Raw genomic sequence first — 13,981 nt, forward strand, 5'->3', positions numbered from 1 at the left:
ACGGTTTTATTCAGTCTCAAATTTCCACTTCTGTTTTCCTTTTTTGACTTCTGATGTCAGAGTGCCATGGTTGAGTTTGTATATAATAATAGTTAAGTAAGCATTAGAAACTTTATGTTCAGGAATTTAACAAATTATTTAAAAGGAAATATCCTCATCGCTTCTCGGCCTTTTGGCTAAGATCAAGTGTAGTATCTGTTCTTATCAGTTTAAAAGGAAATATCTTGATTTTTAAATCAAGCAAATCATGAAACAAAAATTAAAATAGAATTTTAAGAAAGTTGATAAAATAGGTTCTTTTTCACAAATTATTATATTTTACCTTTAGATTTTGCCCTTATTTCAAGAGGCTGAAGATAAAAACAGACTTTTACGAACTGTGGCAGGTGGAGGTTTAGAAACTATTAGCAATCTGAAGGCTAAATGGGATAAATTTGAGTTGATGATGGAAAGTCACCAACTTATGATTAAAGATCAGGTAAGAATCTTTTAGTCATTTTGTTAAAATGGAAACAGTTTTTTCTCACTTAAGATTTTTTGCTTATCTGCATTCTGTTATAGCTCAGGCTTATAAGAATTTTTATATTGCTGATGAAATTGACCTCCCTCAGTACTTCTATATACTGAGAAACTTTATGTAATGATGACCATTTCACATAGGTTATCTTCACCTACTGCCATTCAAGAATGCATGCAACATTATCTTCAGTCTTTCTTCTAAAAATTTCCTTTATTGCCTGTGTATCATGTCTTGCAATCGGTACAGCCTGGAAGTTGTACGTATCTATTGCACTCGTGCCCCATTGCCCAGCCCTTTAGCTGTATTGGAGACTGGGCAATGCCCTTAGGTAGAACAACTGACAGTCATTAAATAGGATTTTTTTAAAAAAAATCACATTACCTTTTTGCCTGTGGGTGCTGTTAATCACATGAATTATTGCCTAATGACGTTTGTAGATTATTTCTTGTTGTAAATTTGTGATCTAATTTTATGCATTTGAATCATTTTATTGCACTTGAATTCAATAATTAAGACAATCTTTTGAAAAGTACTATTGGTATTTTTTTTTCTTAAATAGAAAATAGAGATAGACATGTGAAAATAAAGTGAGATTTTACTCTGAAGTAAATGATATAAACTCTATTGGTTTATAGATTGAAGTGATGAAAGGAAATGTGAAATCACGTCTTCAGATCTATTATCAAGAATTGGAAAAATTTCAAGCTCGTTGGGACCAGCTGAAGCCTGGAGATGATGTTATTGAAACTGGCCAGCAAAGTACCCTTGATAAAAGTGCCAAGTTAATAAAAGAGAAAAAAATTGAGTTTGATGATCTTGAAGTCATAAGAAAAAAGCTGGTGTATGTTTTTTCTTTAAAACTGATAGTCCTCATTTGAAAAAAATGTTTCATATTTATATATTAAGTTAGGAATTTCTTATATCTGTTATCTTTATGTCTTTCTTTATAAACTTCAACAAAAATAGCAAGTGCTCATGCTACCGCTTATGGAACATATAAAATTAATGGGATATTACTTTCAGAAGATTTATAAAAAAATCTAGCAAATAATAAAAAGAGAGCTCAAAAAAAATTGGTTGTTTTATGTTATAATGCTTCAAGGTATTAAATTTGAACATTGTTTTAGGTTTGGTCTATTTAGGCAAGTGTAACCATAAACTAATTGCTTTCGTAGGTGAATAGAAATTTTAGTATCACATTTATGAAATGGCATTATACCAATTAGATGAAGGATATCTTTGATTCTAAAAGGCAACCCTTTCAACTGAGAGTATTCTCAGATTAACATATAAATGTATATAATTTGAATATTTATTACATATTATGTCCATAAAATATATATATATATATTACCAACTTTACTTTGACTCCTTTATGAAAAATTTATATTAATGAATTTAGAAAAGCTCACGACTAAGTAAAATTCTCATGTAAAGTTGGCATAGACTCCCAGTGTGCACCTCCATTATCAAATCCATGTGCTTACAGCATACACACAGGGAACACAGTTAAATAATACTGGTGTTTCACAGTTTTCCCTTTTTCTTTAATTTAATGAGATTTCACTATTTTTTAATAGTGATGATTGCCAACATTTTGGACTGGAAGAACCCAACTTCTCTTTGGCAAATAGCATCTCTAAAGACATTGAGGGCTGTGCACAAATTTGGGCACTTTATGAAGAGTTTCAGCAAGGATTTCAGGAAATGGCCAATGAAGATTGGATTACTTTTCGGTTTGATTCATAAACAATATTTAGATTTTTATAATTTTTGATGTTTTTTGAGATATAAGTTAAATTTAATATGTGTTTCTGGTATTTTATAGGACTAAGACATATCTGTTTGAGGAATTCTTGATGAATTGGCATGACAGATTGAGGAAAGTTGAAGAACATTCAGTAATGACAGTGAAATTACAATCAGAAGTTGACAGATATAAAGTAAGATAGTTTTACTTATTCTATTTAAAAGTGATCCTGGAACTCTTATGTATCCTTTGATTATGTAGTGGCTGAACTGTAACTTTAGTTTCTATACTTTTAAATAATTCCATTACATGAAAAAATAGGAAGTATAAAGTAAACCATAGAAATAATTGATATTCCAGCTACCAATCTGAAAGAAGGTATGAAAGAAATTTCTGGTTAAAGTTATAAATCAGAGTATTTATACTTCTAAAAAATTTAGGATATGGGTCATTTAGTGTGTTTAGAATATAGGTCATATCCTAAAATAAAAATAGAAATATTGGCTACAAAGTGTGATTAGTGTTTTTCCATAATAAAAAGTTTTATATAATTTCTAAGAGTGTGATTCAAGATTGTCAAATAAGATAATTAAAAATTTTCTACCTAATAATGAAAACAGTGAGTGGAAATTTGCATTTTGCTCATATGTGTGTACTGTGCATGCACATATGTCTTTTTTTTTTTAACAGATTGTAATTCCTATCTTGAAATATGTGAGAGGGGAGCATCTTTCTCCAGATCACTGGCTTGACCTTTTTCGTCTACTTGGACTTCCAAGGGGAACTAGTCTAGAGAAATTATTGTTTGGTGATCTTCTCAGATTAGCTGATACAATTGTTGCCAAAGCTTCAGACCTTAAAGTAAGAATCATTTTTATAGTTATCTGATATATCTGACCTTTGTTCACATGTGATTTTGCTTTGTATTTGGTTATATAATAAAACAGCAAGTTAATTTTTTTCTTCTTAAATAGTGACAGTGTTCCATTATTCCATCATTCTTTCATTAGTAATACTTCTGAATATATCTAGCACTGTATATAGGACTACAGAAACAATAATATAAACCCCTTCTTTGAGAGAGAAAAAATGTGAAATAAAAAATGTCTTACTTTAAGAATGTAGTCAGTTTTGATCAAAAAGCAAAAGAATACAAATCATCTTACATATAATACATTTAAAATCATGGGGTATATTATAAATAGAAGCTAAGGGATACCAAAAAACAGAGAGCTAAACCAAGAACCAGATTTAGAAAAGGTTTCAGGTTAAAAAGGTTTCAGATAAAGTAAAACTTGTCACAATTCTGTCATAAATGGCAGACTTTCTATGTTGTGCTCTGTCCAACCGATACAATAATAAAAGGACTCCTGTTCTATTTCCTATCTAAAATGTATGTTTGTTGATAACCCTGAAGCATATGTAGGTAATCGAGAGGGTATAAAGCACGACTACTATAGAAGATAAATCTGGATCATTGCTAATCACTTTAGATATACCAGAACTTAAAATTAAGTTACAATAAAATGCCTAAGGTATGCAAAACTTCAAATGAACCAGATTGTTTTGTGTTTTGCTATGGATGCTTGAATTTTCTGTTTTTCTTTTTTAGAAGTAAAAAGCATAAGGCAGAACTTTGTATATGCTTTGACTATGTGAACCTGGATACTTGGTATCTGATATCCATGTATACATTAGCTAGTAATTCTCTTTTATTTCATGTAAATTATATCTACTTACATTTTTTATCATATGATATAAAGCCAGATCAAATACATATCTTTTGATAAAATAGATTTCTTACAATTTATTTATATGATAATTAATGTTGAAATAATAAATATGGATATTTTCTGTTAAATAGGATTTAAATAGTCGTGCACAAGGTGAAGTTACAATCAGAGAAGCTTTACGTGAACTTGATCTTTGGGGAGTTGGAGCAGTATTTACACTGACTGATTATGAAGACAGCCAAAGTCGAACCATCAAGCTGATTAAAGACTGGAAAGACATAGTAAATCAAGTTGGAGATAATAGATGCCTTCTTCAATCCTTAAAGGATTCTCCTTATTATAAAGGATTTGAAGATAAAGTGTCAATTTGGGAAAGAAAACTTGCACAGTTAGATGAGTACCTGCAGAACTTAAACCATATTCAGAGAAAGTGGGTGTATTTGGAACCCATTTTTGGCCGTGGAGCACTGCCTAAAGAACAGACGCGCTTCAACAGAGTCGATGAAGACTTTAGGTTGGTGCAACTACAAGAGCCACAGACACAAATGGCACTTTTATTCATATGCTGAGGTGTTTAATAGAAGCTGGTTACTTTTGCAATGTTAGAATCATCTGTGTACTCCAATTCTTTCTTTACGGGATACATAGCTGTTTCTGAGGAGCTGTTTTCTCCAATTCAGCCATGTACTTTTTGAACCATTTTCAATTGTTAACCACCACTTTTGTTTTACCATCGTCTGTATCTACCTAATATTTCTGAAAGTTAACCAGTTTATGCCTTTGCTATTGTAAATTTGATGGACATTTTTCATTTCTTATTTTGATTTATCTCTGATTAGTATTTAATGGAGTTAAGCAATTCTTTTTTTCTTTAAAGTCTCTTCCCTTGGCTTCTGTGATACTGTCCTCATGTGGCTGTTTGCATGTCTCCCTGCTTCTATTCCTAGTTTCTAGTGCTGAGAGCTCTCAAAACATTTAAATGTAGATATTCTCAAGGTTTCAGCCTTAGATTCTTTTCTCACTCTGTATTTTCTTCTTAGGTGATCTTAGGCACTTTAAGTATCAGTTCTCTTCTATTTGCTGATGTCTCCTCAACTCTATGTCAAAGTCATATTTCTTTTCTGAGCTCAGATTATACTAAGCATTTTTAATCATCAAGTCAGAGCTAAAATCACAAGTTTATGCCTTTCCCACAAATCTTTTCTCTTTAAGATTTCTGTCTCAATAAATGCTCAAAAGCAAAAATAGAATCTTTGACATCTCCTGCATTTTCAAATCCATTAAATTAGCAAATTTTGTTGATTATAACCCATTTAATATATTTTAATATACCCTTTATATTTCTATTTGTTTGATTTTATTCTAAAATACTTTTGTTGTCACTAACTTTGACTATTGCCTAAACTTCTGACTTATTCTTGTTTTCTCTAGTAAGTTTTTCATGTAACAGCCAGAGTAATTTTTTTCTAAATGAAGCTTCATCACTTCTTTCCTCTATTGCTTTAAGAAAAACTTTAAAATGCTTTTTTTTTCCCTAAGGATGAAGAATGATCCTTGTCTACTTCTCTACCTTTTCTTATACAGCTCTCCTTTTTTGCTTTAGTGGCTCTGGACTTGAGTTTCTCAGGCATACCAAGCTTTTTTCCCTTGTAATCACCAACTTTTTCTTCCTCAAAAAAGCCATAGATTAGGGTTGCCCTATTAGCCACTTTAATAATACTTTGTAATTTTCCTTTTTAGCAGTTATCATAATTTCACTTAAATGTTTTGAGAAATTATTTAATGTTTTTCTCCACCACTAGAATACTAGCTCCATTATGCAGGGCTTACTATTTGTTTAGTGAATAAATGAAATTATAGAATTTGCAATATGGGAAGTTAAAATGGTAATGGGGTGTTATTAATTTTTAGCATTATTTATTAGAAGCATAATTATGAGTTGTTTTATAGTGTTACCTCTAGTTTGTTTTAAGCAGGTTAAAAAATGAATATATTGATATCAAACTAAAATAGATGTGAAAATGCTGCTCATCTTTTGTAGATCAATAATGACTGACATCAAGCAGGACAACAGAGTCACAACGTTAACTGCTCATGCGGGAATCAAAAATTCTTTACTGACAATACTCGATCAGCTTCAGAGATGTCAGAAGTCATTAAATGAATTTTTGGAGGCATGTTTTTCCTTTCTTCTATCTTTATAGAATAAATTATAAACTTCTTACTATAATAATTATTTGAAAAGGTAAAGCTTTTCTTTTTATTTTATTTTTATTAGGAAAAACGCTCAGCATTTCCAAGATTTTATTTTATTGGTGATGATGATTTGTTAGAAATACTGGGCCAGTCTACTAACCCTTCAGTGATTCAGTCTCACCTTAAGAAGTTGTTTGCTGGTAAGATTCAATGTTTATTCAACAGGTATTTATTGTGTTTCAGATATCTGCCAGACATAACATTAGACTCTTAGGTAGACTATTAAGTAAAATATAGGTTGTACACTCAAAGAACTTAGTTTAGTGTGGGAGATAAGCTAGTAATTTGACAAGTATAGTATGACAGTTCCTATAGTTTCTATAAGTATGTGGTGTTATACCTGCATCTATGAAGGCATTTAGGTCAGTTTGGGAACATCACAAAGATGGTGGTTTATAACATGAAATCTGAAGGATGTATCTATCTTATCTAGAACAAAGATGGAGATTCACAGTGAATAGTCTCTGCAGAGGCTTGGAGGTAAAGGAGAACATGTCCCTCCATTATTAAGTTTAAGGTCTCCTGAATGACATCCAGGTGGAGATATCCAGTAGGCAATTTTGTCAGCAGAGAGATCTGGGATGAAGATGTATAATTGGGAGTGATTTGTATATAGTTAGTAATTACTGTATGGAAGGGAATAGGTAAGATTACCTGGTGATAATAATTATTTTATGAAAATCGGTAAGATTATCTGAAAAAAGTGTAGAGTGATAGTGTGTATTCTTTAACTTAGTTGAATCACTTTTGGGTGATTGCAAATAAAATTGGTTTACTACAAAAATAATGGTGAATTATTTTTTTCTTAAATTATTTAATTTGTTGAAAAAGAGTCATATTTTTCAAGTTAACTTTAAGAAGAAGAAAATTCTCATTATCTTCACTTATAATTAGGGGTCAGCAAACTATAAACCCACAGGCAAAATCTGGCTCACTGCCAGGTTTTTTTCCTTAAATAAAGTTTTGTTGGAACACAGTCACCTATGGCCTGTAACAACCTAAAATATTTACTCTCTGGTGCTCTGCAGAAGTTTTCATAAGCACTGCAGATTTGAAGCTTTCAGGTGTTTTTATCTGTAACCGTGGGCTGTGGGAGGTAGTGGAAAGAGCTCTTGAAATCAGAAGGCTTGCATCCAAGCTCAACTACTCTATTAGTCAGTTATTAATTAATTATTACGTCTCTGACATTTTGAAAATAGTAACTTATTTGGTTTTTCTGAAGATCAAAATTAGGTAATATGTTCAGGTTTTCTTTGTTATTGTCAAATATAAAGCAGTGTGCAAATTTTGGGGAAGGAAAGTCCTATTTGCCCTCCTCCCTTCCTCTCATCTTTCTGTCTCAGTATCAGTGGAGTCATGTATATATTCTTATGCACTCATTTGTTTCTGGCTTGTTTTTGCTCATTATAATGTTTTTGAGATACCTACAACTATGTATTATTTTAATTTCTGAATAGCATTTAATTGTTTGACTGTGTCACAGTTTATTCATTTAACTGTTGATGGGAATGAGTTGTTTCCCATTTTTGGTTATGAAAAGCTGTTCTACTGCTTCATATAATATAATTAACAGAATTCTATTGCATTGTAATGCATATTATGAAGTATATACCATGTAGTAATTATATATGATGTTTAATAATTATCTTTAATCATTTTGTATTTAAATTGTTGCTTTTATATTATAGGTATTAACAGTGTGTGTTTTGATGAGGATTCAAAACATATAACAGCAATGAAATCTTTAGAAGGAGAAGTTGTACCTTTTAAAAATAAAGTCCTTCTATCAGATAATGTAGAGGTAAATAATTCCCAAGTGTGAAAATAAAAGAATTAACTATATGAATTTTGTATCAAAAATTACTTAGTTAATTTGTAGGGTAAAGTTGGTAATTTAGGCCTTTTAGGAAATTCATGTCTTTAAAAAATGATTTTTTGTGTGTGGTTCAGAATGATTTGATATTAAAGAGAACATGGATTTTCAGTCTTTGGAAGAAAGGCGGTATGTTGTAACTATGAAAAAAGCCTTTGCTTTAGAGTCAAAAAAGACTTTGATATTAATGTTAGCTCCAAAACGTATTGGTTTTGTGCCTTAGGATCTGTTTTCTTACCTGTAAAGTGGGAATCTTACATTTGTTTTACAGGCTTTCTATTGAGTAACAATAAATAAAAAAGGAAAAATTAAATGAGATAATTGTCTTTACATTATATAGTGTTTGGAACATAAGTACTCATTAAGTCTTAGTCTCTTTTTAAAATATGAGATGTTTGAGATTTTTTAAGTGAACTAGTAAGCTTGACGCTAGTGCATTTACTGCATAGCTGTGATTAATTTGTTATGTAGGACTGGAAGAGAACCATCAAAGGCCTATTACAGGTATTCGGCTAAAACCAAATAGCAATAGGTTGCATCACATTGAATTATAATTTTTAGGCTCCAAAATTATCCTCCAACTGAAGTCAAGGGCCATGTCTTACCGTGGATGTATTTATACAGCTTAGCCAGAGGTCTCTTTCTGATTAGGCCTGAACAGTTTATCAGGCGATTGAAAGCACAGTGTTGTTAAGAAACTTCCACTTTTGGTGGAGAGTTTTGTTGTTTTTTGGTGTTGTTTTCCTTTTTTTTAGTTTTTTTCGGATCAGATGAACAGAGAGTGGAAGAGCCTAAGTTTTAGTAGCTGGGCTGGAGCAGTTTTTCCAGCGAAGAAAAATAAAAGTCTGGATGCTCTTGTGATGATTAGCAGAGCAGGTGCCTCTGTTTTGCACAGATTCTCACTCACTATTTGGCTTCAGTGGCCTTGAGCTGAGTAAAGTATCATGCTACTTGTAATACTGGAAAGTGCTCTAAAGTTAAAAAGAAAAGCTAGAACTTAGTGTTAAAGTAAGTGATGATGAAAAGCTATTTAAGATTTTAGTTCTTGCCCTTAGATTTTATTGCAAATGATAGTCTTTTAAAGTAGTGATTCATAAATATTTACTGTAATTTTTATCAATCATTATTTTAACTTATTTTATCTATGATCACATGAGTGAAAACATGTGTTTTTTGACCTTGAAACAAACTTAGTTTTATTTAAGAGGCAGCTTAACTCTCAAACAAGATAGTTCGTCTTGACTAAGCAATCTCTTCCTGTGGATGCAAGTTTTTGAATATGTGAGCATCTGGATAGTATGAGTAAGGGGAGTCAGCTAGTCACTTTGACTCTGGTCCAGTTCTCCAGTTTAATTAGTCATAATGATGGGATGACTGGGTTACTTTTTAAATGTTCATATTATATTTGTAAGAGTTAATAAGAAGTTATATAATCCACCCTCCTGAAATAAAAGAATAGGGTTAGTCAATCAATTGTATACATGTGTTATGACATTTTCTAACTTTATATTCAGACTTGGTTAAATGATTTGGCCTTGGAAATGAAACAAACTTTGAAACAATTGTTGGCAGAATGTGTTACTACTGGACAAAGTTTTCAAGGTGCAATTGATCCATCCTTGTTCCCTTCACAGGTAAGGAGCTTATGTCTGAAATGTAGCTAGGCATGGTATCATGGCATGACCCCTGACCTGGAGGTCATGGGGCTCACACAGCTGGCATCTCTGTGTTCCCTGTATCTAGCAGTTATCATTGACAAATTGCTTAAGTTCTGAGTCTCAGTTCCCTCAACTGTAAAATGTGAGGGATGAAGAACTGTATCGTAGTGAAGTTTTCTTCTGTCTCCATTAGTTTGGTGTAATTCAGATGCTTTCAAACAGAGCGCATGCTGAGATCTAAACAACTCAAGCTGTGGGGAAGAGAATGGGAGGGAGAAGTAGTCATGCAGCAGCTGCTTCTGTCCAGATAGTAGTAGTTCATCACTGATGGAAAGGCACTGGATATATAATCCTGTCCCCCACCCCTCCCATGGAATTATCTAAGAGGGAGGTACAGACAGGAATTTAGTAGGGTGTCAGTGTAGAAGTGAAGTATGGTCACACCACGGAACTAACGTGTTGGCAGCACAGCTGAGAGCTAGGTTACGTGGTGGGTATTGCTGCATCTCTATGTTAATAGGAACTGATTCCTGAAACACTGGATACTAGATATGAATCTTACAAAATTTGTTCTAGGCCTTAACATAAATGTAATACTCAGAGTTGTATTAAGTATTCTGCCTTGTTCAGGACTTGTTTTATTGATGGCTGAGACTAGCACTATAGGTTTAGGACATCAGGAACTTTAATTCTCGGGGATTGTGAAAAGTAGGTATTGAGATGTTCTATGATTCAGATTAAAACATTTAGTAGCTATTGAAACAGGTTTTTTTTTTTAAAGCGTGGGAAGTTAAATCAGAAGCTTGGAACTTTTAGAATCTTAGGCATTTTATCATTCACACCATTTGTATCTTTTAGCACTTTGAGTCAAAGTCAAATATGTTTTAAAAAATCTTAAGTTCTTAGAGAAAAATAAAAGTAATCAGCAATGAATAATGTCATTGCAAAGTCAGAGTTAAGCTGCTTTATTACCTCTGGAAATGTTTCCTATATCTTTGTGAACTTTGAGGTAGGATTTAAATTGATGTAGAATAAAAGACACAATATTAAAAACAGTCTTCAAGAGTCAGAATTGCATAATAACTGGACTAGGGAAATGGCAGCTGTAATAGGAGATATACTGGGAATGCAGGCTTAAAAGAGTTGCTGGATTTGAACCTGAAACTTACTACTGGGCTCTTAAAAATAGTGTGCACCCTTGTACAGTTGCGAATTAGGAGTGCTGATTTGCCATGCAATGTGAATAACTTCTGACTACCCCCAAAATGATCTGCAGCTGTCCCTCTGTTATCTGTGTATGATTGGTTCTAGAACAAGTCCTCATTCTGCCTCCTCACCCCCCGTCCCCACTCTACCTGCAAATACCAAAATTCAAGTATGCTCAAGTCCTTTATATAAAGTGGCAGAGAAACAGTATTTTTGGTCCATGGTTAGTTGAATCCCCTGAAGCAAAACCCAGGGACATGGAGTGCCAATAGTATACAGAGTGGGGCAAGGAGATTTACGGTTGTGAGTATGCGAAACAGTTTATTCTTGTATTATTATTTATTAATGTTTGTATTATTATCCATACAAACAACTGTAGGCCCACTTTTGCCTGACCCTGTATTTATTGAAAACATTCACATACTAGTGAACCAGCTCAGTCCAAACCCATGTTTTAAGGGTCCACTATAGTTAATTAACTTATCAAAATGAAGAATTCTAGTTTATTAGCAGTTAATGCTAAGAAAACTTTATGTCAAAGCTTTCTCATAAGGGGATTGAAAAATATAACTCGTCATATGAATGTCTGGTATAGGTTTTTACGTACTGCTAATTCAGTTCTTCAAGGGTATGTTTGTAAGAATGGGAGGATGTACTCTATGGTTTGTGAAAGAGGCAGCATGGTAAAGTAGAAAGAATTTGACAGACCCGGGTTCAAATCCTGCCTTTTCCAGTTATTTTTCTGAGCGATTCTTTTTGACACTTAGTTAAGAGAATGTAATAATACTGATATGCCAACTCATTTTGATGGTTAAATCATAAAGTGTTTGCAGAGCACCATTAACAACCATTACATTATAGATAACTAATAATGTTAGTACCTGTGCAGATATCTTAATGGTAATGTGACTTGACAATTAGCCAAGACTGTATCTTGACTATCATTTCTGTTAGCCTCTCACAGAAATTTTATAGCGTACTATTAGAAATTGAGATGATTGATTTGCATTTAAAATATCAAAATTCAGGAGTTGCTTAAAAGGAATTATGTATCAGTATTAGTATAGTGTTGGCAAGAGAACATTTTCATGTGAAAATAATTAAAAAGCAAAGTCTTTTCACAAAAAGCAGATTTGGATGTGCTTAAATGCTCAACCATATATCTGATTAAAGATGTTGGTGAGTTTTGTACTACAAAAAAATAGTAGATAACTTTGCCCTTGAAAGAGTTACTAATTGGCTTTCTCTTCTATAAAAGAAATCTAATATGATATTTATACAGTGTTTTAAGCTAGAACAAGACAGCAGGTTAGCTGGCTATATTAAATTATTAGCTTCATGTATAGATAACTAAGTGAGTTATTCTGATAAATAGAAGCATTTGATGATATTCATCTGGATGCTGAATGTGTGTGTGTATACTGTTCAATAATAATTGTTGAATAGATATAGTGTTTTTAAATGATGATGGATTATTTTTAGTTTAAAGGAGGATATTGATTTACCTTGTTCATCTAATAACTGTGAAACTATTTTTAATATGTTTTCAAAAACTGGTGTTTAATATGTAATTTGCTTTATTAGTATCCTTGCTGTATAAATATTATTAAAGAAAGCCTCTGAAGCAGTGTGAACATTTCATTTTGTTTATAAATGTAAAGCTGTCAATATTGATCTTTAGCTAGTTCCTTTTATGGGTATGAAATGGAAAGATATAGCATAAAGATAAAATAAAATTTGGATAAAATTTTAGATAAAATTGGAATTTGAGATGGTAGACTTTAGTAATATACTGAGAGATTATTTGGAATGCCAGCAGATTGCTTTTTTACTAAACAAAATGTGTCATACTCTGATGTCTTTGCATCCTACTGTTTGAAAAGAAGCCATTTGTGAGGAGAGTTGAGAAGAAAGTACAAATTGCCTTATGTTACAGTAAGCTTGGTAGATTCTAGGACCCACCAAAAAGGCCTATAGGAGAGTAATATGAGTTCTGAGAAGTTAGGTTGGGCTGCATCACACAATGCTTCTTCTATGACTGTATTTGCCTATTCATATTTGAGGTGCCAGAAAGACATTCAGGTACAGAGATGCAACATACAATTGAAAATTTGGGCCCTGGCTGGCGTAGCTCAATGGATTGAGCCCGGACTGCGAACCAAAGTATCGCAGGTTCGATTCCCAGTCAGGGCACATGCCTGGGTTGCAGGCCAAGGCCCCCAACAACCACACATTGATGTTTCTCTCTCTCTTTTTCTCCCTCCCTTCCCTCTCTAAAAATAAATAAATAAAATCTTAAAAAAATTAAAAAAAAAGAAAATTTGGGAAAAAGGTGTCATTTCATATGTTTATGAACTATTTCTAAGTAAACTCAGCTTTAAAAATATTTTTTCTCTTAATTCAATAGATATTATGCTTGGCAGAGCAGATTAAATTTACTGAAGATGTAGAAAATGCTATACAAGATCACAGTCTTCATCAGATTGAAACACAACTGGTGAAAAAGTTAGAGCACTATACTGACATTGATACAAGTGCCGAGGATTTGGGCGACACTGGTAAGAAAAAAATGTTCTGTTTTCTGCCTACTTTTCAGTTACTTGAACATTTTTTTTGATTCTATGTTAATTCATTTATTTATTTTTTTTGCTAGCTAACAATTTTTAGTGTTACTTTAGGAGTTACAATATACATACTTAACTTTTATATTGTACTTAAATGAAATGTAGAAACCTTACCATCATACAGGCTTCCTTATCTTCCCCTTTTTATCTTGTAGTTGTGTTATATATTATATCTCTATACATTGAAAACTCCATTCTATATTTCCATGAGGTTATATTATATTTTTTGCTTTTAACCATCAAACATGTTTAAAGGACTCAAGACAAAAATAGTCTATTATATGTACCTAGATGCTTACTATTTCTGTTGCCCTTCCTTCATCCTGATGCTCCAAGTTTCCTTCTGGTGTCATTTTTGCTT

At 32.4% G+C, this 13,981-nt stretch overlaps 1 protein-coding gene and 1 pseudogene across 2 annotated transcripts in view; both read left to right on the forward strand.

The window, feature by feature from the left end:
* Positions 1–13,981, forward strand: part of DYNC2H1 (dynein cytoplasmic 2 heavy chain 1) — a 325,256-nt gene that overhangs the window by 44,100 nt on the left and 267,175 nt on the right. For both annotated transcript variants that reach the window (XM_045817992.1, XM_045817993.1), the window contains exons 21-31: positions 329–478; positions 1,156–1,361; positions 2,101–2,256; positions 2,349–2,463; positions 2,961–3,131; positions 4,135–4,517; positions 6,045–6,177; positions 6,282–6,399; positions 7,948–8,060; positions 9,647–9,766; positions 13,404–13,554. In XM_045817992.1, coding sequence (XP_045673948.1) covers positions 329–478; positions 1,156–1,361; positions 2,101–2,256; positions 2,349–2,463; positions 2,961–3,131; positions 4,135–4,517; positions 6,045–6,177; positions 6,282–6,399; positions 7,948–8,060; positions 9,647–9,766; positions 13,404–13,554 — 1,816 coding nt within the window. The remainder of the gene's footprint in view (positions 1–328; positions 479–1,155; positions 1,362–2,100; positions 2,257–2,348; positions 2,464–2,960; positions 3,132–4,134; positions 4,518–6,044; positions 6,178–6,281; positions 6,400–7,947; positions 8,061–9,646; positions 9,767–13,403; positions 13,555–13,981) is intronic.
* Positions 157–275, forward strand: LOC123805655 (annotated as a pseudogene).

This window comes from Phyllostomus hastatus, unplaced genomic scaffold (assembly GCF_019186645.2).
Source record: "Phyllostomus hastatus isolate PE091 unplaced genomic scaffold, TTU_PhHast_1.1 phas_scaffold_317, whole genome shotgun sequence".
Classification (NCBI taxonomy): domain Eukaryota; kingdom Metazoa; phylum Chordata; class Mammalia; order Chiroptera; family Phyllostomidae; genus Phyllostomus; species Phyllostomus hastatus.